Source organism: Cervus elaphus, chromosome 4, assembly GCF_910594005.1.
Source record: "Cervus elaphus chromosome 4, mCerEla1.1, whole genome shotgun sequence".
NCBI classification, from domain to species: Eukaryota; Metazoa; Chordata; class Mammalia; order Artiodactyla; family Cervidae; genus Cervus; species Cervus elaphus.
In genome coordinates, this window is record NC_057818.1 from 61,337,123 (window position 1) to 61,364,366 (window position 27,244).

Below are 27,244 nucleotides of genomic sequence, written 5' to 3' on the forward strand. Positions count from 1 at the left end.
CAGCGGGCCCGGACCGGGGCGCGCGAAAGCCTACCTGCTTGTTCCTCTTTTTGGTTCCAGAGGTGTCTTGTCAGAGTTAAGCAGTACTTGAGAGTCTCTTACGTCTTGTGTTGCAGCATTGATTGCTCATTAGTTTAAGTAACTGTAAACATTTTTAATAAAACCTTAAAATTCTGTGGGATAATCACAATGGAAAGAAAGAAGCTATTGGCATAACATTTGAAGTCCTGCATATCCGATGACAGAGGATGAGATGGTTGGATGGCATCACCGACACAATGAGTTTGAGTAAACTCTGGGAGTTGGTGATGGACAGGGAGGCCTGGCGTGCTGCAGTCCATGGGGTCACAGAGTCGGACATGACTGAGAGACGGAACCAAACTGTACTTGGAGTCCTGCTGATGAGGCTGAAGTGATTTCAGACGACTGGGAACTGAAACTTGGTCTGCTTGCCAGGTTGGGGTTGGGTGGGGGTTGATGTGGGGTGCTGGTGGGGTGGGGCTGGAAGTGGGGTGCTAGCTGAACCCAGGAATATTCCTGCAATTAGAATTAATTTAAGCAGTTTAAGTAAACAAGGACTGGCTTTGTGTAGTGATGACAAGCTAGAATTTGAAACACAAAACTCTTAGAAAGGGCTACTTCATACAAACACTTCTGATAAAAATGTCTTGACATTCCACTTCTCCAAGGATCAAGCTTATTAGTCACTGCAGGGGCCCTGAGTGCACCCTGAGGGGAATGCAGGATTAAGAAAAGCAGGCACCATACTGTGCTTTGGACAGTCTAGCCTTGGGATTTCAGAAAGGGTCTCTTGGGTCCATCTACGTCTTCAGCAAGTCCAGATAAGTTTGGGGGAGTCTCTCCTGGTTTTCAGATCTCCCAGTTATTGGTTGATGACCCCAATTTTGTTTGGCAGTGTTTTAACATACATAGCACCCAGTTAAAAGACACTGAGTAGAACCTCCCTGGTGGTGCAGTGCTAAATAATCTACCTGCCAATGCACAGGACCTGGGTTTGATCCCTGGTGTGGGAGGATGCCACGTGCCTCACAGCAACTAAGCCCGTGCAACACAAGTACTGAGCCTGTGCTCCAAAGCCTGTGCTCTGCAACAGCAGCAGCCCCAGCACTGAGAAGCCTGCACACAAGTAACCAGAAAGTCGCTTCTGCTGCTGCAACTAGAGAAAGCCCACGTGCAGCAAAGAGAGGCTCAGCTCAGCCCATAGAACAGACAGACACTGAGTCCTCTGGACCGACCAAAAGAACCTTCAAAACGCCAGTCTCCAACCATACCCCAGCCAAGGTTACGTGGAGAATTCACAGCCCGATTGCTGCAAAAAGACAAAGAAGCCAGCACAATGAAGACTCAGCAGAGCCAAAGATAAATTTTAAAGATTATTAAGGGACAAACAGACTGGTTCCAAATAGGAAAAGGAGTATGTCAAGGCTGTATATTGTCACCCTGCTTATTTAACTTATATGCAGAGTACATCATGAGAAACGCTGGGCTGGAAGAAGCACAAGCTGTAATTAAGATTGCCACGAGAAATATCAATAACCTCAGATATGCAGATGATACCACCCTTATGGCAGAAAGTGAAGAGGAACTAAAAAGCCTCTTGATGAAAGTGAAAGGGGAGAGTGAAAAGGCTGGCTTAAAGCTCAACATTCAGAAAACTAAGATCATGGCATCCGGTCCCATAACTTCATGGGAACTAGATGGGGAAACAGTGGAAACAGTGTCAGACTTTATTTTGGGGGACTCCAAAATCACTTCAGATGGTGATTGCAGCCATGAAGTATGGCGCTTACTCCAAAAAAAAAAAAAAAGACACTTACTCCTTGGAAGGAAAGTTATGACCAATCTAGATAGCATATTAAAAAGCAGAGACGTTACTTTGCTAACAAAGGTCCATCTAGCCAAGGCTATGGTTTTTCCAGTGGTCATGTATGGATGTGAGAGTTGGACCGTGAAGAAAGCTGAGCGCCGAAGAATTGATGCTTTTCAACTGTGGTGTTGGAGAAGACTTGAGAGTCCCTTGGACTGCAAGAAGATCCAACCAGTCCATCCTAAAGGAGATCAGTCCTGGGTGTTCGTTGGAAGGACTGACGCTGAAGCAGAAACTTCAATACTTTGGCCACCTCATGTGAAGAGTTGACTCATTGGAAAAGACCTTGATGCTGGGAGGGCTTGGGGGTAGGAGAAGGGGATGACAGAGGATGAGATGGCTGGATGGCATCACCGACTTGACAGACATGAGTTTGAGTAAACTCCGGGAGTATTGTGATGGACAGGGAGGCGTGGCGTGGTGTGATGCATGAGATTCCAAAGAGTCGGAAACAACTGAGTGAGTGAACTGAAATGAACTGAGAGAAAACTTTTAATAAGAAATGTATTCTTCTTTATAAAAGTTTCCGTTCCATGCCTATGATGACAAAGCTTCAAAAACTTATATGAGAAAAACTTGTTTACATCATAATATATAATTCTTAAGCCAATACTTCAATGTAATGGAATGTCAAATTTCTATATGATCACTTGATGGTGATTAGGCAATTTACTTCTTGTTGAAAAATTGGAATATATTTTCTCTCATGTCTTTGTTGTCTGTTTCTGAACGATCTGTCACTTGTGGACAACAAAGCACATTGTCAAATATAAAGTCTTAAGACACTAGAATTTGTTTTCACCAAAATTATCAACGTGGCACTATTTATAAATATTTCTATGTGTACTATCTAACTGAACTCAAGTCTTAAAGGAACTGTCTTTAAATTTACAGGGCACCTACTATGTTCCTTGTCATTGTCTACGTGCATTATAATGTGACAAAAGTCTAAAAATAACCCACAGACTTATGTATTTGTTAGTGGAAGGCAGGAAAGAAATGTAAATTAAATTAGATCTGGGTCATAACATGTGGATAGAAAAAGTAACGCTAAGGAAAAACTATTGAAATATACAAAAGAAATAGGATGCCAGTATTTAAGAGATTAGCACTGAAATATATATATTACCATATGTAAAAGAGCCAGTGGGAGTTTAATGTGTGAACAAGTGGTCTGTGACAATCTGGAGGGATACAGTGACAAGAGGTGGGTTCAGGAAGGAAGGGATGTATGTACGCCTATGGCCTATTCAAGATGTACAGCAAAAACCATCACAATATTGTAAAAAAAAAAAAAAAAAATTTACTGATGGTGACTTAGGGCTGAACACAGAATCAAAGCTTTCCCACACTTAACACATTTGTGTAGTTTTCCTTCAGGTTGAACTTTCTGAGGGTCAAAAAGTTAATGTATTTTACTGCATTCTCTACATGTATAAGTTTTCACTGCAGTATGGATTCTGAGATGATCTGCAACGTCATTCCTTGGGACTGAAGGGTTTGCCACATAAATAACGTGTATGTGGTTCCTCTCCTCTATGAAATGCCTAATGGGCAGTTCATGCTGAACATGCACTAGAAACTCTGCCACATTCATTTCACTTGTATGTTGTCTATACAATAAGAACTCTGAATTATAAGGCCTGAACACTGATTAAAGGCTTTGTACCACTCACGACATTTGCACTACAATGTTTCTCACAAAATAACAGTAAATACGTACTTACTGGGGCTCCAGGACAGGCACCTTTGCGGTATATGCAGGTTCCCAGTCCATCCAGCCCCTGGACTGCTTCCTTCTTTGAAGCAGAATAGAAGGCATGCAGATTTTTCTTGGGGATTGGGCAGTTTTTCTCCCATCCTCTCTCACCTTGCCTTCTATATTAATGCTGACTTTGAAAACAAGATTTTGTGAAGCAGGATTTCTGTTCCAAAAGGAAGAGCTAAGACAAGAAAGGAGGAGGTCAGAGGGGAAAGTACGTGTTGATCGCTTCAAGATTCAGATGGAAGTCTAGTTCTCACTGACCAGCTCCGGGTGTGATACTAGAGAGTTGAACTTCTTCAGGCCTTGTCCCTTGTACTAAACCATATATGTAGAGAGGAGACTTCTTTTCTTACCAGAACATTCCACTGACGCAAGGGCTTTATATAGAAAGGCTTTCACTTTGGGGTTCCTTGAGTTTAAAGGATGACTTTTTATGAGCCAGTCTTTGTTTTTTTCCCTTAATGTAGAAAACATAAGTGTACAGATAATTCCTAGAAGTGAGTTCACTTTGAAGACTGTGAAAAGATTGAATGTCATACACTACTCATTTTATCAGTTTATTCCAATATGTTCATGTTCATACCAGGATGAAAAGAAAACCAAACCTCTATGTAAAAGGTAAGCACATTTTTAAGACAAAAATGTTGTATTTCTTCAGTGCAGACTTATTATAAATACCTTATAGAACCGAGTCTTAACCTGTTTTGATTTTTTTTTTCTCTTCCCTGAAAGAGTTATGCAGTTGTTGAAACTTCTAACCAAGGAAGAACTTGAAGGACTGGGAGATTTGGTCCCCTTGTCTCCAGGATGTGACTATAAGTTCCCTCCCTCCATCCCGTTAGGTATTGTTAAATGTAGCAAAGGGATTTTTAGCTTTCATAACCCAAATGAAGAAAGTGGATTTTTTTTTTGTTTGCTTGTGGATTTGTGTAATCATTGAGGGGTAAGTTTGGCTGATTGTGATATAAAGAACAGCTTCTGTTTTCTGTATTTATTCATATACCAGAAATAGTGTTTATTGTTATATAAAGACTATAAAAATTTTCATAAGCCTTTATATTTTGAACTCTTTATTTAAACACTGTTGGGAAATGTGGCATAAATCTTGTGTCATTATTTAATAAACTGTAGTAATATATACTAACAACAAAAATTTTTTTTAATAAAATGTTTCTCACAACTGTCACATTTCTAATGTTTCTCTCTAGTATGAATTCTCCGATGGATTCTAAGTTCGTCAGTTCAAGTAAAGCACCGGCCATATATATCATATTTACATGGTTTCTCTCCTGTCTGAACTGCCTGATGATGTTATGGATGACTGTGCTTAAATGGTTTGTCACAATTCTTATATTTCTAAGGTTCTCTCCAGTATGAATTCTCAGATGAACTGCAAAGTTTGCATTCACACTGAAAGCCCTGCCACATATACCTCACTTATCTGGTTTCTCTCCCGTATGAACTCTCTGATGAATACCAAGGTTAACCGTACAAACAAATGCCTTGCCACATACATCACATATATATGGTTTCTCTCCAGTATGAATTCTCCAATGAAGAACAAGTTTTGCAGTCTGATTAAAGTCCTTGCCGCCACACATCACATTTTTAAGATTTCTCTCCAGTATGAACTCTCTGATGAACAGCAAGATGTCCAGTACGAGTAAACGCCTTGCCACACACATCACATTTATATGGCTTCTCTCCAGTATGAATTCTCCGATGAGCTGCAAGGCTTGCAGTTTGACTAAAGCCTTTGCCACATACATAGCATTTATATGGTTTCTCTCCAGTATGAACTCTCTGATGAACAGCAAGATGTCCAGTACGAGTAAATGCCTTGCCACACACATCACATTTATATGGCTTCTCTCCAGTATGAATTCTCCGATGAGCTGCAAGGCTTGAATTTATACTAAAGCCTTTGCCACATACATCACATTTATGTGGTTTCTCTCCAGTATGAATTCTCCGATGAACTGCAAGGCTTGAATGTGAACTAAAGGACTTGCCACATACATGACATTTATATGGCTTCTCTCCAGTATGAACTCTCCGATGAACTGCAAGGCTTGAAGTTTCACTAAAGCCTTTGCCACATACATCACATTTATACGGTTTCTCTCCAGTATGAATTCTCTGATGAACTGCAAAATGTGTAGACTGATTAAAGGCCTTGCCACATACATGACATTTATATGGCTTCTCTCCAGTATGAACTCTCCGATGAACTGCAAGGCTTGAAGTTTCCCTAAAGCCTTTGCCACATACATCACATTTATATGGTTTCTCTCCAGTATGAACTCTCTGATGAACAGCAAGATGTCCAGTATGAGCAAACGCCTTGCCACACACATCACATTTATATGGTGTCTCTCCAGTATGAATTCTCCAATGAATTGCAAGCCTTGAAGTTTCACTAAAGCCTTTGCCACATGCATCACATTTATATGGTTTCTCTCCAGTATGAACTCTCCGATGAACTGCAAGATGTGGAGACTGATTAAAGGCCTTGCCACATACATCACATTTATATGGTTTCTCTCCAGTATGAATTCTCCAATGAACTGCAAGGCTTGAATTTGAAGTAAAGGACTTGCCACATACATGACATTTATATGGCTTCTCTCCAGTATGAACTCTCCGGTGAACTGCAAGGCTTGAAGTTTCACTAAAGCCTTTGCCACATACATCACATTTATATGGTTTCTCTCCAGTATGAACTCTCTGATGAACAGCAAGATCTCCGGTATGAGTAAACGCCTTGCCACACACATCACATTTATATGGTGTCTCTCCAGTATGAATTCTCCAATGAACTGCAAGGCTTGAATTTGAACTAAAGGACTTGCCACATACCTGACACTTATATGGCTTCTCTCCAGTATGAACTCTCTGATGAACAGCAAGATGTCCAGTACGAGTAAACACCTTGCCACACACATCACATTTATATGGTGTCTCTCCAGTATGAATTCTCCGATGAACTGCAAGGTTTGCAGTTTGACTAAAGGCTCTGCCACATATATCACATTTATATCGTTTCTCTCCCATATGGAATCTCTGATGAACTGCAAGCTTTGCAGCTTCATTAAAGGCCTTGCCACATACATCACATTTATATTGTTTCTCTCCAGTATGTACTCTCAAATGAACAGCAAGGTGTGAATTTACTCTAAAAGTCCTGCCACACACATCACATTTATATGGTTTCACTCCAGTATGAAGTCTCTGATGAACAGTAAGGCCTCCAGTATGACGAAACGCCTTGTCACATACATTGCATTTGTATGGCTTCTCTCCAGAATGAATTCTCTGATGAACTGAAAGGCTTGCAGTTTGACTAAAGTCCTTTCCAGAAACATCACATTTATATGGTTTCACTCTGGTATGAATTCTCTGATGATTTTCAAGGTGTGTACTTTGTTGAAAGCAGTGATCACACACACCACATTTATATGGTTTCTCTCCAGTATGAATTTTCTGACTAACTGCAAGGTTTCCAATTTGAATAAAAGTCTTGCCACATACATCACATTTATGTGGTTTCTCTCCAGTATGAATTCTCCAATGAATTGCAAGTTTTGTAGTTTGATTAAAAGCCTTGCCACACACGTCGCATTTATATGGTTTTCCTCCTATATGGATTCTTTGATGTCCAGTGAGTTCTGAGTCCTGAAGAAAGGTTATGTCACACTCATTACATTTGTAAGGTCTTTTCTTTTGTGTTTCATGGTCTGGTAACAGTTCTGAAGGATGCATAACAACATCCTCATGTTTATGAGAAAAGCCTTTGCAGACATTACAAGTTCTCTGAGGTGGTAAACCTGTGGCCCTGACATTTGTCACAACTTGACTACATTCAAAAATTATCCCTTCAGATTGTACCACCTGCAATTCATTCTGAAAGCTTGATCCGTGCCTCTCAAAAGGTCTCCTTCCTACATCACTTCTACTAGGATGATGTCTTCCATCAGTGAGGTTTTTGTTATGGGATGTAGACATTCCTTTGTCATTTCTTTCATCATCTGTCCACAGACAATCAAAATCATGTATATTTTCCTGGATGTCCCTCAGGTGAAAATCTTTGATTTCAAGGCTTTCAGCTCTTCCAAACATCACTCTTTGAAAAATCTCCCCTTTACCACTGTTTACTTTTGCCTGTAATTTCTTGACCATATGTATATGAGACATATCTACAAGACATAAAGAACCACAGGTATTCTATTAGTAACAATTCATAAATAAATTATTTCTTGTCAAACACATGACATTATACCATGAGTCATATTCGTCCTGAAAATAATTATGAATCTTCACAATGATGATCTTAAAACTATAGAACACTAAAGGAATAGAACTCTTTAAAAAGGAGTGATCATATGCAATTCAAATTAATTTTAGGGTAGTGTAGTTTCAAACACAATCAGAAAACATTCATTTTATGCAAACTCATGTCAGTTCACAAAGAAAACATATTTCCCCACCATGACCTCAAAGCTCATCCTACTTTGTCCTAAACACATTGCTCTCTCATAATTGAGGAGAAAATAATGGTATGTTGTACACACTTTATGCATCCTTATACATGTTTAAATGGTGAAGAACATACAGGACTAGAGAGGTGACTCAGAGGTAAAGAAACCGTCACCAAGAATAAGTTGATGAACTACAGATAGTGAGCCTGTATGGCAAAACTGCTCACGCCCGTGTGCCCAGGGCCCGTGCTTCACAACTAAAGAAACCACCACAAAGAGAAACCGTGCTCCCCGCAACTACAGAGGAGCCCTCACTCGTCTCCAGCAGACAGAAGTCCGCACAGCACAAAAGACCCAGGACAGGCCAAAAACAAAGACCTCGCCTTCATCTCTGTGGGCGCTACAGCTCCACTGGAGGGTGCTGTACATTTCGCATGTCGAAGAACAGAGCCGTCAGTTAGGGAGAAGAAAAACCTCCTGTGAGATTCACAAACATTAAACATCTGTTTTCTCACAGAACTCTCCCCCTTGGAGAGTTTCCCAAACCCCATGGATGGTGCGGCTTCCTCTCTGTCCTTGTGACAGCTGACCTGTGATCACACTGTTGATACTTTCCCGCTCATCTGGATTTTCGCTATTAGCACCTCCTTCTCTACAATCCAGGGGTCTTCCTCCTTGTGCCACAAGAATGGAGATAACGTTCAGATCAGAAACAGAAATTCCTACTCACAAGTAATGCCACATACTGTGGCTTCTTCCAGAAAACAACCTCTCTTTTCCTTAATAAATGTATCTGTTATTCTTAATACATTGGTGCATTAATTTCTTTTGGCTCAGGGGAGTGTTCGCTGCTGCTTGGTCATCTCTCCAAGTTCAGCAAGTAGGGGCTAGGCTGCAGTTGCAGTGCTTGTGCTCCTTACTTGCTTTGGCAAGAGTAAATTCTGTCACTCTAAGAAATCACTCAAAAAAAAAAAAGGAAATCGCTCAGATCAAACAGTTAAGAAATGAGGAAACAGCACGTGAGCTCAGGTGGTTGGGAGTGACAACTGAACCTGAAGAATCAACTAGTTACCAACCAGAGAAGGAAAGAGCATCCACAGAGCATGCCCTGACAATATCTGAAACAAGTTCAAGGAAGCTGAAATACAACAGAACAGCATAAATGTCATGAGACAGGGTCACACCCTCTCCCATCGCAACGCACACAATGTCGATTATCTTGCTACAATTTACATCATTCATGTGATGATGCAGAAAAAACTTATCGCCATGAAATACACTTAAGACAGAACTGAAACTGCTACAAAGCATACACCATTATTTATGAGATGATGTTTTTGTAATAAAACCATGGAGTTACATATCCATATCGAGACACACAGGTATAGCTGCTCTGTGACATGTGGGATCTTCCCAAAGCAAGGATCAAACCTGTGTCTCTTGCATTGGTAGGTGTAGAATCCAGCTCTTTTGTCAGCCAAGGAGTGAGGACATTATAAACCAACAGAAAAATACTTCACAAATAAATTTACTATCTGCCTCCTTCTGAATGCACAGGGAACAGTATAACTTACAGTACAATATGCAGCAGGTATCTAGTTCCTCTCTAAGAACTACTGAACCAAGAACACAGGGCTAGAAAAGAGGCAACTGGATATTTCAAAGTTTGAAATCAGCTCTATAAATGCTCAAGTTCTGAAAAAACTCCTTGTGTATCACACATTGGCAGGTCACCAGAAGGAAAGACAAGTTTAAACTTCTGATGCCAATCATGAAGCTTTATATGTGTGAGTCCACAAGGTTTTGAGTTTAATCAAGAAAAACAGGGGATCTCAAAAGGTACAGAGGGAACATGCCGAGGTACCCCAGGGCAGATCCCCACTTCAGGGGAAGTGATCCTCACCTACAGACAGCAGGTTCCTAAGGGTCTCCACCATCACATCCTCGTACAAGGTCTTCTGGGCAGGGTCCAGGCATTCCCACTCCTTGGGAGTGAAATCTATGAACAGATCCTTGAAGGTCAACTGTGCCTGAAATGAAAACACATTTCACCAACGGGCCCTGAGGAGGGTTCTTTGTTTCACACAAAATGAAAAGAGGTGAGAGGGGTAAAGCTCAATTCAGTTGAAGTAATATTCTGATAGATCCATTAAAAGCTGCTTGAAGCAAACTGTTGGTCTCTAATCGAATTTCCAATTTCCTCTTTTTTCTAAGATTATGATATCCTGCAATCAACATGAATTTGTCATGTATGTGGACAATACATCAAAAATACACATATTAAAACCAACACTGGGTTGTGTATGCAGAGTGTTACATTCAACACACGGAGTGACACAGTCTCACTATCTAGATGAGTTACAGCAAGACTGGTCTCTTCACAGACGACAAAGTCCACAGTCACTTTAAAAGGACACACACATTGTGATGATGACAACAGGTGCGTCAGCAGGTCCTACTCACTAAGCGTTACTCTAAAGACGTCACACGGATGAACTTGTCATCAACATACAGCACATTAGAGAAAGATCTGTGTCCAGCTTACTGGGGAGAAAACTCTGTCACTCTAAGAAATCACTCAGATCAAACAGTTAAGAAATGAGGCAACAGCACCTGAGCTCAGGTGGTTGGCAGAGACAACTGAACCTAAAGAATCAATCAGTTAACTACCAGAGAAGGAAAGAGCATTCAGAGAGTTCCCTGAGAATACTTGAAACAAGTTCAAGGAAGCTGAAATAAAACAGAACAGCATAAATGGGCATGATGCAGGGTCACATCCTCTCCCATCGAAACCCACACAATGTCAAAAACTTACCACAACTTACATCATTCATGTGATGATGCAGAAAAAAATTAATGCCATGAAATACACTTAGGACACAACTGAAACTGCTACAAAGCATATTTATAAGATGATGTTTTTGTAATAAAACCATGGAGTTACATATCCATGCATTCATGCATGCATGTGTAAACACACAATTGCTTGAAACAAGAGGAGTTATCTTTATTTTTTTTCTTTCATTCTATCAAAATTCACTCAGTGTTAGCTTTGCAACTGAAACTTGAAATACAGCAGTGAACATGACGGAGCTTACAATCTAGCAGCCAGCCAGCCAATGCACACGTTTAACGTTACTATTGAAATAAATGCCTGACACAGGCCTGGTGCCAAGACAAGATTAAACAGAAAGTCTTCACCTACATTGAGAAATCACACAAGGTCTGTGAGAGGAAGAAACACTTAGGATTGGCAAGGTTGGAAATGGAAGAGTGTTGCAAGGACAAAGGACAGCCTGAGTGCCAGCTCTGAGGCAGGAAGATATTACTGAACAGAAAATCTGATTGGGACACAGGGAATGTAGATGGGGTGATGCCAGGTAGCAGCTTATTTATGCAAGATCTATAGATTTAGGACTTTAATCCAAAAGATACTGGAAGTGTCTGAAGAATCTGCAAGAGGAAAGTTAGATGCTTAGATTTATTTTCCAGACCTCAATCTGCTGTGTGTGGAAGTTGTCTTTACCTGCTTACTCATGCCAGACTGCAACCCCGCTGATGGCAGCCCACCAACTCCTCTATCCATGGAATTCTCCAGGCAAGAACTGCAGTGGGTTCCCATTCTCTTCTTTCATGTTACTTCTTCAATCAGTAACTTTGTCAACATTCTATTTCTTTTTTAAAGCTTATTTATTTTGCTTATGTTGGGTCTCCGTTGCTCTGAATGGGCTTTCTCTAGTTGCAGCTGCAGTGCCGGGGCTTCTCACTGCAGTGGCTTCTCTTGTTTTGGAGCACAGGCTCTAGAGAGTGCGGGCTTCTGTAGTTATGGCTCCTGGGCTCTAGAGCACAGGCTCAGTAGTTGTGGCCCATGGGCTTAGTTGCTCTGAGACATCTTCCCGGACCTGGGATGGAACCCGTGCACCCTACAGTGGCAGGCACATTCTTAGCCACTGTACCACCAGGGAAGTCCTCAACATTATCTTATTCTAGTTCAAAAAAACTTAAAAGTAATACAAGCAGAAAATAACATACAGAAGATTTCCTCCAATCTTCATAAAATACCTGTATTTAAAGATATCTGGGTCTCCCTACAGTAAGTGGTCAAGAATCCACTGGGCAATGCAAGAGATGTGGGTTGTTGCCTGGTCTGAGAGCCCACATGCTGAAGGCAACTAAGCCCATGAGTCTCAATTCCTGAGCCAGAGCTCTAGAGCACAGTAGGTGAAACTACTGAAGCCGGTGTGCTCTACAGCCTCAGCTGCAAGAGAAGAGAAGCCATTGCAATGAGAAGCGTGCTCACTGCAACCATGTGGCCACTACTCGCCAGAACCAGGGAAAAGACACTGAAGCAAGGAAGATACAGTACAGGAAATAAATATATTTTAAAAAACAGAATGTGATTTTTATCCTTAATTTTAGGTATGTACTTATTAACAAAATCCAAAATTAGTATTTTATTCCATTAAGAAAATATTGAATCAAGATTAGTAAAGTTGGAAAATTCCCTCATGGTCCAGTGGTTAAGATCCCTCACTTCCACTGCAGGGTTTCATGTTCGATCCCTATGCAGCGAACTAAGACCCTGGAAGCTGTATCATGTGGTCAAAAGAAAAAAAAGAAAAAAAATCAGTAAGACTGATTTTACAGTTTAAATTAGATGGTGTAACGAAACACTCCCTAGCTCTGACATCTCTTTCTGAACGCTCCATTCCCTTCCCAAACACTTAACTTTTCAAGGAGGTGCTCATTTAGTTTTAAATGTACTATAAAAAGTCAGAACTGATTTCCACTCATTGGCCTCTGTTGCAGATTTTACCGTGTACTGTACATGTTAATACCTGAGGTCCACATACAGGTTACCCTGGTTGACAGAGAGCAGACAGCACATCCAGATGGGCCCTAAACAGTCCCTGCTGCCCAAAAGCACCGAGGCCCATGGGTGAGAAGACCTGCCCAGGACAGCGTCCAGGGGAGCCTGCTCACAAGGGCCAGGTTACCGGGTCATGGGGAGACGGGATCTAAGTGGAGATGACAGGCCCTGAGGGAAGGCGCCGGGTGAGTGTGCATGTACAGGAGTCAGACAGGACACTCCAGAGTCAGACACAATTGGCGAGCCCAGAGAAGGGCATTTCAGGAAGGCAGTGTGCGAATCCACTGAGAATATGACCTTACCTGAGAAACAGCCATGCCTGACTCCTGTTCTTTCCTCTTCTGGGCTTCTTCATTCATGAGTCTTCACAGTTCTATCGTGAAAGTTGAAAACATGCTGTTTAAAGCTTAGAGTCACCACATCCCTTTCCTGAGCCCCACCACACACCCAGGGAAGCCCTCACCAGGAGGAACACAGTCCTCTGTGCCCACTGTCTCAGGAGGCACTCATGACAATCAACTCCCACACAGAGTTCAACACAGGACTTTCCCACAATTTCCTTGGATCACACTCCCCTCCTGGTGAGGACTCATGCACACAGCAGCAGGGGGCACCTCCACTCACCCCAAAATCCCCTTCAGGTCACACAGCAGGCAGGGTTCAGCCCCACTCAGAACAGAGTGCCCTCCCCGCCCCCAGGGCCTGATCTCAGTCTCAGAAGTGGAGGCTAAGAGTCCTGGTGCTCAATGCAGGATCCAGATCGGAATCATCTGAGGCTCTGTGCACATTCCTGGGGCGAGGCCCCACACGAGATCCTGAGGAGCGTGTCTGATGGGGGAGAACCGACAAACCAAAGGAGTATGTGTATAGATACCACACACCCTGTGACCATGTGACACATGTGAACACTGTGAAATATTTATCACAAACCACTAATGGACACATCCATTGCCAAATTCCCATGTTCTGTGTGTGGTGACAACACTGACGACCTACTCTCCTGACAAATTCCCAGCATGCAGTAACAGAACAGGATTAACTATGGTCAGCATGCTGCGCATACCTCCCCAGGACACACTCATTTTACAACTCAAAGTCTGTAGCTTTTGACCAACATCTCCCTATCTTCCTGACCTTCCAGCGACCACCATCCTACCCTCTGGTGCTAGTGAGTTTCATTTTTTTTCCATTCGATATAATAGAAGGACATATAATATCAGTCTTTCCCTGTCTGTCTTAACTCACTTACCATAATATTCTCTACATTCATCCAAGTTGTCCCAAGTGAGACAAAATCTCCATAATTGTTTACAAGGTCGCCATTGATTGAACAAATCTTTATCCCAAGCTACAAGAAAATTAAATGTAAAGAAAGCAGAAAGCCAAAAGTAAAACCATCACAAAGAACATGGTGAAAGTTGCTTGAAAAGGCAACTTTTCAAAGAGTCAGTCAGTTCTTGCCCCATTTTTTCTCTCACATACCTCTACTCCTCACCAGGAATAGGGGAGGGGGTGACCCACACCTGAGAGAATCAAGTCCCTGCCCCAGTCCCCACCTCAACAGGCTCTGCACATGCATGCTCTTTTAATACAAATAATTACGAAATACACATGCCTCACAGAAGCTTTGCAATTCTCATTCTTATCTGTACAATTTAAAGAAGCAAGATCTGCATTAGATTTTAAAGTCCAAAATCAATGTATGACGACTTAATAATTCTGAGCCAACTGCTTCAGCACTCTCTGGATCTAGTCCCCACCAGCACCTGCACACTAGCTGTTTCCACTTCATTTGGTTGATCTGTTTCCCTACTTCTTTCTACATCTCCCTTTCTCTGCTCTCATCTCTGCTCTCCTGCTGAGCCTGTCCTCCTCTCTACTTCTTCCCTGCCTCCCATCCCGCCTCTCTCTGCCATCTGTGCGCCTTCAAGTTGCTCTCTCTCCAACCTCCCTGGTGAGCCTCAATCTCCCTGCATTTCTGCCTTTCTTCCTCCATCTCTGCCCTCCCTTCCTCCCAACTCTCTGGCACTCCCAAGTGGCTATGCTTCCTTTCAGCTCGCTTTTTTTCTCAGCTCCTCCAATCACTAGGAGTCCCCTTTCTCTCCCAGCAGGATATTCTTGCTCTGGGCCCAACTCTTGTATCGCCTTCGCGGGCTGTCTCTGTGAACTGCCTCTCCACTGTCGCCCTCTTTGGGACCCCTGATTTACAGCCCCTCTCCCTTGAAGGCTACAGAAGGGGGCGGCAGAGGATGAGATGGTGAGATACCATCCCTGGACTCAGCGGACATGGATTTGAGAAAACTCTGGGAGATACAGGGCTCGCAAAGAGTCGGAATGAACAACCACATCTCCCTATCTTGCTCACCGTTAACTCTCCGGAGATCCTGCTTTTTTCTGAATTTCTCTCCTTGCCGCACCCGCTCCCTACAAGGCTCATTCTCGTCCATGAAGCTGTCTCTTCCAAGTTCCTCACAATCCTCTTCACTGCCATCACTTGTCCCACATGCTTTTCTCAATTTTCCATTTCTCTAGGAGTCGCTGTCTCTGCTTCTCCTGATCCAGCCTTCCGCCCACTACTCCTACAGGGTAGGAGACTGAATAAGAAAGGCCCTCCCGCAAGAGCCAAATTCCGGCGGCTGGTATTTGGGGCCGAAGAACCATGGGTGTGACGTGGCTGGCTCAGGTCACCTCCCGCCACCAGGGATCAAGGGAAAAGTCACTCTGAACGGCAGAAGGACCGGCCTGCGGAGACTTAAGGACAAAAGGCTGGGAGGGACTGGGGTCTAAGGAGCGGGGCGGGCTCTCCAGAATCCCAGGACCGGGGAGAGAACGCGGCCTCTGCGGGAGCGGGGCGGCCGGCGAGGCCTCCAGGGCCCGAGAAGGAGAGGCTGAAGAACGTGGAGCGAATAAACCACCTCGCCTAATAGAATTGTATGTGGTACAGAAAAGATAGAGGAGTCAGTGAGGTCAATAAACGGTTTCAAGTCGGAAAAAGGTGCGAAACGCAACGTTTCAGCGTTCCAAAAGCTGGAACCGGGTTCAGTGCGGACTTCAAAGCAAAAGGCAGGCGCCCCTTCGCCGCTTACGGAGACGTCTGAATTTACTGGGGGTGGTGGGGCGGGAGCGGGGATTTAGAGTCAGTAGCGACCTTCAGACCCGGGGTAAAAAGAAAAGGAGACTGCGAGAGGCAGGTGCGACTCCAAAAGACAGAAACTCACGCTAAGCTGGGAGTTCCACTCGCCGCTCTCGGCTTCCACTTGAGTCACGGTGCGCGCACGCGCAGACAAATAGCTGAACGGCTGGAGGCGGGGCCAGGCCGTCAAAGGGTGGGTGGTGGAGAGAAGCCCGACCAGCATAGAGCCTCTGAAAGGTGAGGCGGAACCTCGCTGCGCGCCTGGCGGGTCTTCTCGGCGCAGTGAGAGGGGCGGGCCGGAGCGGAGCGACCTTGTGCGGCAAGATGGAGCGACTCGGCGCGGGTGGAGGGGCGGGGCGGGGCGTCTCAGCGCGGCGGGGCGTCTCAGCGCGGCGGGGCGGGGCGACCAGGCGCGGAGGGAGTGGCGGGGCGGGTTGGCGCGGCGCGGTGGGAGGGGCGGGACGTCGCGGCGCGGCGCGAAGGGAGGGGCGGGGCGGTGCGGCGCGGAGGGAGGGCCGTGGCGACCCGGCGCGAAGGGAGGGGCGGGGCGGTGCGGCGCGGAGGGAGGGGCGGGGCGACCCGGCGCGGTAGGAGGGGCGGGGCGCCGCGGAGCGGCGCGGAGAGAGGGGCGGGGCGGCGCGGGGCGGCGCGGAGGGCGGGGCGGGGCGGGGCGGGGCGGGGCGGCGCGTCGCAGCGGGCGGAGGAAACACTTCAATACTGTCAGTTCAGTTCAGTTCAGTTCAGTCGCTCAGTCGTGTCGGACTCTTTGCGACTCCATAAATCGCAGCACGCCAGGCCTCCCTGTCCATCATCAACTCCTGGAGTTTACTGGACTGCAGCCAGGAAATAAAAAAACAACTGATCCTTGGAAGGAAAGTTATGATAGAACTACATGGAGTATTAAAAAGCAAAGGAATCCCGTTGCCAACAAAGGTCCCTATAGACAAACTATGGTTTTTCCAGTAGTCAGCTAGTGATGTGATTTTTTTTTCTTTTTTTCTTTATTAGTTGGAGGCTAATAACTTCACAACATTTCAGTGGGTTTTGTCATACATTGACATGAATCAGCCATGGAGTTACATGTATTCCCCATCCCGATCCCCCCCTCCCACCTCCGTCTCCACCCGATTCCTCTGGGTCTTCCCAGTGCACCAGGCCAGAGCACTTGTTTCATGCATCCCACCTGGGCTGGTGGTCTGTTTCACTATAGATAATATACATGCTGTTCTTTCGAAACATCCCACCCTCACCTTCTCCCACAGAGTTCAAAAGTCTGTTCTGTATTTCTGTGTCTCTTTTTCTGTTTTCAATATAGGGTTATAATTACCATCTTTCTAAATTCCATATATATGTGTTAGTATGCTGTAATGTTCTTTATCTTTCTGGCTTACTTCACTCTGTATAATGGGCTCCAGTTTCATCCATCTCATTAGAACTGATTCAAATGAATTCTTTTCAACGGCTGAGTAATATTCCGTGGTGTATATGTACCACAGCTTCCTTATCCATTCGTCTGCTGATGGGCATCTAGGTTGCTTCCATGTCCTGGCTATTATAAACAGTGCTGCGATGAACATTGGGGTGCACGTGTCTCTTTCAGATCTGGTTTCCTCAGTGTGTATGCCCAGAAGTGGGATTGCTGGGTCATATGGCAGTTCTATTTCCAGTTTTTTAAGAAATCTCCATACTGTTTTCCACAGTGGCTGTACTAGTTTGCATTCCCACCAACAGTGTAAGAGGGTTCCCTTTTCTCCACACCCTCTCCAGTATTTATTGCTTGTAGACTTTTGGATAGCAGCCATCCTGACCGGTGTGTAATGGTACCTCATTGTGGTTTTGATTTGCATTTCTCTGATAATGAGTGACGTTGAGCATCTTTTCATGTGTTTGTTAGCCATCTGTATGTCTTCTTTGGAGAAATGTCTGTTTAGTTCTTTGTCCCATTTTTTGATTGGGTCATTTATTTTTCTGGAATTGAGATTCAGGAGTTGCTTGTATATTTTTGAGATTAATCCTTTGTTTCTTCATTTGCTATTATTTTCTCCCAATCTGAGGGCTGTCTTTTCACCTTTCTTATAGTTTCCTTTGTTGTGCAAAAGCTTTTAAGTTTCATTAGGTCCAATTTGTTTAGTTTTGCTTTTATTTCCAATATTCTGGGAGGTGGGTCATAGAGGATCTTGCTGTGATTTATGTCGGAGAGTATTTTGCCTATGTTCTCCTCTAGGAGATTTATAGTTTCTGGTCTTACATTTAGATCTTTAATCCATTTTGAGTTTATTTTTGTGTATGGTGTTAGAAAGTGTTCTAGTTTCATTCTTTTACAAGTGGTTGACAAGTTTTCCCAGCACCACTTGTTAAAGAGGTTGTCTTCTGGAGAAGGCAATGGCACCCCACTCCAGTACTCTTGCCTGGAAAATCCCATGGACGGAGAAGCCTGGTAGGCTCAGTCCATGGGGTCGCTAAGAGTCGGACTTGATTGAGCGATTTCACTTTCACTTTTCACTTTCATGCATTGGAGAAGGAAATGGCAACCCACTCCATTCTTGCCTGGAGAATACCAGGGATGGGGGAGCCTTGTGGGCTGCCGTCTATGGGGTCGCACGGAGTCGGACACGACTGAAGCGACTTAGCATCAGCAGCAGCAGATCATTTGGTCAGATTTAGCCAATGTTGATGGGTGTATCATTTAGCTTCTTGATAGGTCACAATGGGCATAAATACCAAGGCTCAGGGTCTAGTGAAAGTCAGCTCTGCCATCTTGGACCTAGTTGGCTCTAACCAGTTTTCTTATGCTGTGTCATTCCTATCATTCCTAACAAAATCCATTTATCTGACTAACTGTAATCCAAGTTTAGAAAATCCTGATCATGGATAACTCATTTTAGTAATTTTTCATACCTTTTTATTTATTTATTTATTTCTGAAAACACACTTTGTACTTTCCTTTAGCAACCAAGAACGTTTATATTAGCATTTTATAGATTGGTGAGCATAAATACCAGTGGTAATTTCTAAAACCCTTGCTTTCTTAGAACATTTTAGGATGGCACCAAACAGTATTCATTTATAGTCCCAAATCTCTTTGTTTCTCTGTAAAAGGAAATTACTGTTTAGTAGTAAATGTTTCAAAATCTTATTTTATTTGGAAATGATCTAACTATTCAATAGACTTCCAACACTTCGTTTAGCACAATCCTTAGAAATTCAAGTTATGCCCATCTGGAGAGACTATTTTAGGCAGATATTTCTAAAGATAATTATTCGTAAAGAGCTTATCTAAAAGCTCATATCTCATTTACTTTTTTTGTTTTTTAGAAGTTTCTTCACTCGAGGTAATGTCATTGTTGACAAACTTGTAACAGATATGATAATATTTAACTTATATTAAACCTAGGTACAATGAATTGTTCTACTTAATATTAATTACTCTAAGACATGTCTATATTAGATAGGTCAACAAACAAGCATTAATATCAGGTATTTAATACTGAATGTTTACCAGTTCACATGAACCTGGAATTTATTGTTTAATTTAGAATTATCTGATTTGTAAGCACTTACCTTTTTTTAAATTAGAAAAAAAAAAAAAAGAGGTTGTCTTTTTTCCATTGTATATCCTTGCCTCCTTTGTCAAACATAAGGTGTCCATAGGTTCGTGGATTTATCTCTGGGCTTTCTATTCTGTTCCATTGATCTATATTTCTGTCTTTGTGCCAGTACCATACTGTCTTGATGACTGTGGCTTTGTAGTAGAGTCTGAAGTCAGGCAGGTTGATTCCTCCAGTTCCATTCTTCTTTCTCAAGATTACTGTGGCTATTCGAGGTTTTTTGTATTTCCATACAAATTGTGAAATTCTTTGGTCTAGTTCTGTGAAAAATACCGTTGGTAGCTTGATAGGGATTGCATTGCATCTATAGATTGCTTTGGGTAGAATAGCCATTTTGACAATATTGATTCTTCCAATCCATGAACACGGTATGTTTCTCCATCTGTTTGTGTCCCCTTTGATTTCTTTCATCAGTGTTTTACAGTTTTCTATGTATAGGTCTTTTGTTTCTTTAGGTAGATATACTCCTAAGTATTTTATTCTTTTTGTTGCAATGGTGAATGGTATTGTTTCCTTAATTTCTCTTTCTGTTTTTTCATTGTTAGTATATAGGAATGCAAGGGATTTCTGTGTGTTAATTTTATATCCTGCAACTTTACTATATTCATTGATTAGCTCTAGTAATTTTCTGGAAGAGTCTTTAGGGTTTTCTATGTAGAGAATCATGTCATCTGCAAACAGCGAGAGTTTCACTTCTTCTTTTCCTATCTGGATTCTTTTACTTCTTTTTCTGCTCTGATTGCTGTGGCCAAAACTTCCAACACTATGTTGAATAGTAGTGGTGAGAGTGGGCACCCTTGTCTTGTTCCTGATTTCAGGGGAAATGCTTTCAATTTTTCACCATTGAGGGTGATGCTTGCTGTGGGTTTGTCATATATAGCTTTTATTATGTTGAGGTATGTTCCTTCTATTCCTGCTTTCTGGAGAGCTTTAATCATAAATGAGTGTTGAATTTTGTCAAAGGCTTTCTCTGCATCTATTGAGATAATCGTATGGTTTTTCTCTTTCAATTTGATAATGTGGTGTATTACATTGATTGATTTGCAGATATTAAAGAATCCTTGCATTCATGGGATAAAGTCCACTTGGTCATGGTGTATGATTTTTTAATATGTTGTTGGATTCTGTTTGCTAGAATTTTGTTAAGGATTTTTGCATCTATGTTCATCAGTGATATTGGCCTGTAGTTTTCTTTTTTTGTGGCATCTTTGTCTGGTTTTGGAATTAGAGTGATGGTGGCCTCATAGAATGAGTTTGGAAGTTTACCTTCTTCTGCAATTTTCTGGAAGAGTTTGAGTAAGATAGGTGTTAGCTCTTCTCTAAATTTTTGGTAGAATTGAGCTGTGAAGCCATCTGGTCCTAGGCTTTTGTTTGCTGGAAGATTTCTGATTACAGTTTCAATTTCCTTGCCTGTGATGGGTCTGTTAAGATCTTCTATTTCTTCCTGGTTCAGTTTTGGAAAGTTATACTTTTCTAAGAATTTGTCCATTTCATCCAAGTTGTCCATTTTATTGGCATAGAGCTGCTGGTAGTAGTAGTCTCTTATGATCCTTTGTATTTCAGTGTTGTCTGTTGTGATCTCTCCATTTTCATTTCTAATTTTGTTAATTTGGTTCTTCTCTCTTTGTTTCTTAATGAGTCTTGCTAATGGTTTGTCAATTTTGTTTATTTTTTCAAAAAACCAGCTTTTAGCTTTGTTGATTTTTGCTATGGTCTCTTTAGTTTCTTTTGCATTTATTTCTGCCCTAATTTTTAAGATTTCTTTCCTTCTGCTAACCCTGGGGTTCTTCATTTCTTCCTTCTCTAATTGCTTTGGGTGTAGAATTAGGTTATTTATTTGGCTTTTTTCTTGTTTCTTGATGTAAGCCTGTAATGCTATGAACCTTCCCCTTAGCACTGCTTTTACAGTGTCCCATAGGTTTTGGGTTGTTGTGTTTTCATTTTCATTCATTCCTATACATATTTTGATTTCTTTTTTGATTTCTTCTATGATTTGTTGGTTATTCAGAAGCGTGTTATTTAGCCTCCATATGTTTGAATTTTTAACAATATTTTTCCTGTAATTGAGATCTAATCTTACTGCACTGTGGTCAGAAAAGATGACTGGAATGATTTCAACTTTTTTGAATTTTCCAAGACCGGATTTATGGCCCAGGATGTGATCTATTCTGGAGAAGGTTCCATGTGCACTTGAGAAAAAGGTGAAGTTGATTGTTTTGGGGTGAAATGTCCTATAGATATCAATGAGGTCTAGCTGGTCCATTGTGTCATTTAAGGTTTGTGTTTCCTTGTTAATTTTCTGTTTAGTTGATCTATCCATAGTTGTGAGTGGGGTATTAAAGTCTCCCACTATTATTGTGTTACTATTAATTTCCTCTTTCATACTCGTTAGCATTTGCCGTACATATTGCGGTGCTCCTATGTTGGGTGCATATATATTTATAATTGTTATATCTTCTTCTTGGATTGATCCTTTGATCATTATGTAGTGTCCTTCTTTGTCTCTTTTCACAGCTTTTATTTGAAAGTCTATTTTATCTGATATGAGTATTGCGACTCCTGCTTTCTTTTGGTCTCCGTTTGCATGAAATATTTTTTTTCCAGCCCTTCACTTTTAGTCTGTATGTGTCCTTTGTTTTGAAGTGGGTCTCTTGTAGACAGCATATATAGGGGTCTTGTTTTTGTATCCATTCAGCCAGTCTTTGTCTTTTGGTTGGGGCATTCAACCCATTTACATTTAAGGTAATTATTAATAGGTGTGGTCCCGTTGCCATTTACTTTGTTGTTTTGGGTTCACGTTTATACAACCTTTCTGCATTTCCTGTCTAGAGAAGATCCTTTAGCATTTGTTGAAGAGCTGGTTTGGTGGTGCTGAATTCTCTCAGCTTTTGCCTGTCTGTAAAGCTTTTGAATTCTCCTTCATATCTGAATGAGATCCTTGCTGGGTACAGTAATCTAGGTTGTAGGTTATTCTCTTTCATTACCTTCAGTATGTCCTGCCATTCCCTTCTGGCCTGGAGGGTTTCTATTGATAGATCAGCTGTTATCCTTATGGGAATCCCTTTGTGTGTTATTTGTTGTTTCTCCGTTGCTGCTTTTAATATTTGTTCTTTGTGTGATCTCTGTTAATTTGATTAATATGTGTCTTGGGGTGTTTTGCCTTGGGTTTATCCTGTTTGGGACTCTCTGGGTTTTTTGGACTTGGGTGGCTATTTCCTTCCCCATTTTAGGGTAGTTTTCAGCTATTATCTCCTCGAGTATCTTCTCATGGCCTTTCTTTTTGTCTTCCTCTTCTGGGACTCCTATGATTCTAATGTTGGGGCATTTCACATTGTCCCAGAGGTCCCTGAGGTTGTCCTCATTTCTTCTGATTCTTTTTTCTTTTTTCCTCTCTGCTTCATTTATTTCTACCATTTTATCTTCTACCTCACTTATCCTATCTTCTGCCTCCGTTATTCTACTCTTGGTTCCCTCCAGAGTGTTTTTGATCTCATTCATTGCATTATTCATTTTTAATTGACTCTTTTTTATTTCTTCTAGGTCTTTATTAAACATTTCTTGCATCTTTTCAATCTTTGTCTCCAGGCTATTTATCTGTAACTCCATTTTGTTTTCAAGATTTTGGATCATTTTTATTATCATTGTTCTAAATTCTTTTTCAGATAGATTCCCTATCTCCTCCTCTTTTGTTTGACTTGGTGGGCATTTTTCATGTTCCTTTACCTGTTGGTTATTTCTCTGCCTTTTCATCTTGTTTAGATTGCTGTGTCTGGAGTGGGCTTTCTGTATTCTGGAGGTCTGTGGTTCCTTTTTATTGTGGAGGATTTACCCAGTTGATGGAGTTGGACGATTGGCTTGTCAAGGTTTCCCGGTTAGGGAAGCTTGCGTCGGTGTTCTGGTGCGCGGAACTTGATTTCTTCTCTCTGGAGAGCAATGGAGTGCCCAGTAATGAGTTTTGAGATGGGTCTATGTGTTAGGTGTGACCTTAGGCAGCCTGTATGTTGACGTTCAGGGCTATGTTCCTGCGTTGCTGGAGAATTTGCGTGGTATGTTTTGCTCTAAAACTTATTGGCTCTTGGGTGGTGGTTGGTTTCAGTGTAGGTATGGAGGCTTTTGGACGGTCTCTTATTACTTAAAGTTCCATGTAGTCAGGAGTTTTCTGGTGTTCTCAGGTTTTGGGCTTAAGTCTCCTGCCTCTGGATTTCAATTTTATTCTTCCAGTAGTCTCATGACTTCTCCAACTATATGGCACTGATAATAAAACTTCTATGTTAATGGCAAAAAGATTCTCCCCCATTAGCGACACCCAGAGAGGTTCACAGAGTTACATGAAGAAGAGGAGAGGGAGGAGGGAGATAGAGATGAGCAGGAGGAGAAAAAGGGGGACTCAAGAGGAGAGAGACAGATCTACGCAGTTTTCTGTTCCCAGAGTGTTCTCCATAGGCCAGACACCCACAAAGATTCACAGAATTGGATTGGGAAGAGAAGGGGAAAGGAGGAAATAGAGGTGTTCTGAGATAGAAAACAGAGAGTCAAGATTGGGAGAGAATAATCAACACACTCCTGAATAAAAATGGGAACTGAATATTGGATTCTTAAATGTTCACAATTTATATCATATACTGAAAAACAAAAATTAAAAATCTAGAGTAGAGGTTAGACCCTTAAAAATACTATATTAAAAACAAAAACCAAAACACACAAAAAAATTTTAGAAATATATATGAAGCTCACTTTAAAAATAGGGCTCCTCTTCTTCTTTTTTTTTTTTTGCAAGGTTATAGTGTATTGAAAATGAAAATTAAGGAGTAGTAGAGGAGTAACAGAGGACTTTAGAAAGAAATAAGAGAAAAGGAAAAATAGAAAATAGAAGAGAAAAAGGAAAAAAAAAGAAGAAAAAAAATTTTCCCTAATTAAAAAAAATCATAAAAATCTATGAAAATGAAAGTTAAGAAGTAATGGGGGCACAGTAGGGAATTTTAAAAGAAAATAAGAGAGAGAAAATAAAAAAGAAAAAATTTAAAAAAAAATTTTTTCCTTACTTAAAAAAAAAATAATAGTAAAAATATATCTAGGAATTTCTCTGGAGCTGTTGCAGTCAGTGTGGGTTCGGCTCAGTTTCAGATAGCTCCTCGTTCCAGCTTACACTTCTCAGTATCTACAGGCCCCTTCCAGTGTAGTCAGTGTTTTCTACAGGGATTTTAATCTGTTGCACCAGTCCCTTCTGAAGCGGTTCCCTTTGTTTATTTGGCTTCTGTTTGCCGGTCTCTTCAGTGCCTCATTTCCGCCCTGACACAGGCGGGCGGAGGTGGTCTCTTATTCAGGTAGCTAGTTCCGTCGCGCTGCGGGGAGGGGCTGGCGTTGCTTTCTCCATCTGCGCTGCTCGGGCTCCCGGCTGCTCTATATGGAGCATGCCCTGCGCTGCGCGTGGTTCCAGCCCTCCGGTGTTCCACAAAAGCGCGGAACACAAAGCTGCGCCTGCTTTTTGTGTCTTCCCCGTCAGAGCGGTTCAGGCAGCCAGGGGCTTGACGGGTGCACTGTCCCCGGGTGCGGCGCGCCTAGTCCCTTCCGCGGTCCCAGCCTCAGTTTCCACCGGTGCCAGTCGGGTGCGTGCGCCTTCTGTCCTCCGCGTCCCCAGCCCCAGCCCCCGCCCGCGCCGGTCGGGTGCCTGCGCTCTCTGTCTTGCCGCGACCCTCCCGGCGGACACCGACCATCCAGAATCTCAGGAGGTCTTTGATTAGAAACTGGAGGTCTGTTTGCAGTGCGGTAGGGGATGCGGTCCTTGGGGCCGAGCCTGCCCTTTCCCCTCCCCCCTGCCTCCAGCCTCCAGCGGGGCTGGGCCGGTCCGAAGCCTGCGAGCTCTTCTCTGGACTTGCTCGGTCCCTTTGTTCTGTGCACGGCCGGCAGTGTGTTCCGGCCGGTTAATTTTCTCTCTCTCTTTTGCTATCCCACAGTTTCAGTTGGTAACTCACAAAAGCTCCCTCCGATTGTCCTCAGGGCACTCAGGCCTGGTCCTTACCCTAAGCAATGCCGCCCGCTCCTCTCCATTCCGCCCCCACTTGCTGGTGGCGGATGCGGGCATCTGGGGTACTTTTCTGCTGGGAGTTGATTTTAGGCTCATAATCTGTGGGTTATATTTATTGTTCCCCTCCCAGTCAGGTTGCCCTCCGAGATTCAAACACTTCCCCCTGACCCGCCAGTGCGAGGGTTTCCTGGTATCTGGAAACTTCCTCTATTAAGACTCCCTTTCCGGGACGGATCTCCATCCTTAGCTCTTTTGTCTCTCTTTTTATCTTTTATATTTTGTCCTACCTCCTTTAGAAGACAATGGGTTGCTTTTCTGGGCGCCTGATGATCTCAGCTAGCGATCAGAAGTTGTTTTGTGAAGTTTCCTCTGCGTTCAGTTATTCTTTTGATGAATTTGTAGGAGAGAAAGTGGTCTCCCCGTCCTATTCCTCCGCCATCTTGGCTCCTCCCCTCAGTGTGATTTAAAAAGTGATGTCAGAGTTGGTCCATAAAGAAGGCTGAGCATAGAAAAATCGATGCTTTTGGGTTGTGGTGCTGGAGATCAGTCTTGAGAGTCCCTGGGAGAGCAAGGATATCAAGCCAGTCAATCCGAAAGGAGACCAACTGTGAATATTCACAGTGAAACTGATGCTGAAACAGTCTGTGTGGGGTAAACCTCTCAGATGAATTCAACTGACAACTTCTGCAGAAGAATTGACTTTTGTGTTAACAAGGTTAAACTTCTACTCTGTTGTGACATGCTGTACTGTTGCCATATGAGACTGTAACTTTTCTGTTAAGATCACCACAGAAACGGAAAATAGGTTTACATTCACCTGACTTGCATAAAATGTTAATAGACCCCAAGGCCAGAAGATAATGTACAAGAATCTCATAAACGAAAACGTATGCAGAATACAGCCTGGTTTCGTGAAGGACAAGCTGATGTCATGTTAAACTATCTTCCTCTTAGAAATGTACGAATTTAGGGTATAAAAGCTACAGTAAAAAATAAAGCATGGCCAGACTCTGCTGCACACCCCCAGTCTGGTCACTCTCTCTCTCTTTCTCTCTCTGTCTCTCGCCGAGACCCTTCATCCTGAGGTTACCCCTGGATCCTACTGGGGCTGGACCCCGGCAACATAGTTTCTATCCAGTGTGAATATTCTCAAGAAGCCTAAGGTGTAAACACCTGACAAAAGCCTGGACACACTGATTGCATTCGGATGGTCTCTCCAGTCCATCACCTGATGTATTTTGAGGCATGAATGCCACCTGAAGGATTTGCCACACTCTTACATTTGTGTCTCTGCATTATGAATTCTCTGCTGATGGGAAAGGTGAGACCTGTTATTGAAGCCCTGGCCACACACAGTATATTTACATGATTTCCTCCAATCTTAATGTTAAGATTGGAGGGACAGACTGTGCTATAAATGTATGGATTCTCACCAGTATGAATTTTCTCATGTTTTGTAAATAACTGAATGCCTTCC

At 42.6% G+C, this 27,244-nt stretch overlaps 1 protein-coding gene across 1 annotated transcript; it reads right to left on the reverse strand.

Moving 5' to 3' along the window:
- Positions 1–4,197: 4,197 nt before the first annotated feature.
- On the reverse strand, positions 4,198–13,374 carry LOC122689443 (zinc finger protein 665-like). The gene is made up of 3 exons (XM_043895849.1): positions 13,304–13,374; positions 10,035–10,161; positions 4,198–7,849 (listed from the first exon to the last, which is right to left on the reverse strand). Exons 1-3 carry the CDS (start codon positions 13,358–13,360, stop codon positions 5,262–5,264), a joined length of 2,772 nt encoding a protein of 923 aa, XP_043751784.1. The 5' UTR covers positions 13,361–13,374; the 3' UTR covers positions 4,198–5,261.
- Positions 13,375–27,244: the final 13,870 nt, after the last annotated feature.

Bases quoted from the DNA above. Each gene is read 5' to 3' on its own strand.
- LOC122689443 (XM_043895849.1), bottom strand. From the start codon at position 13,360: ATGAATGAAGAAGCCCAGAAGAGGAAAGAACAGGAGTCAGGCATGGCT. The intron at 10,162-13,303 runs GTAAGGTCATAT...TTTTCATTTCAG, and splicing joins CAGGCATGGCTGTTTCTCAG to GCACAGTTGACCTTCAAGGA. The intron at 7,850-10,034 runs GTGAGGATCACT...TATGTCTTGTAG, and splicing joins TAGGAACCTGCTGTCTGTAG to ATATGTCTCATATACATATG.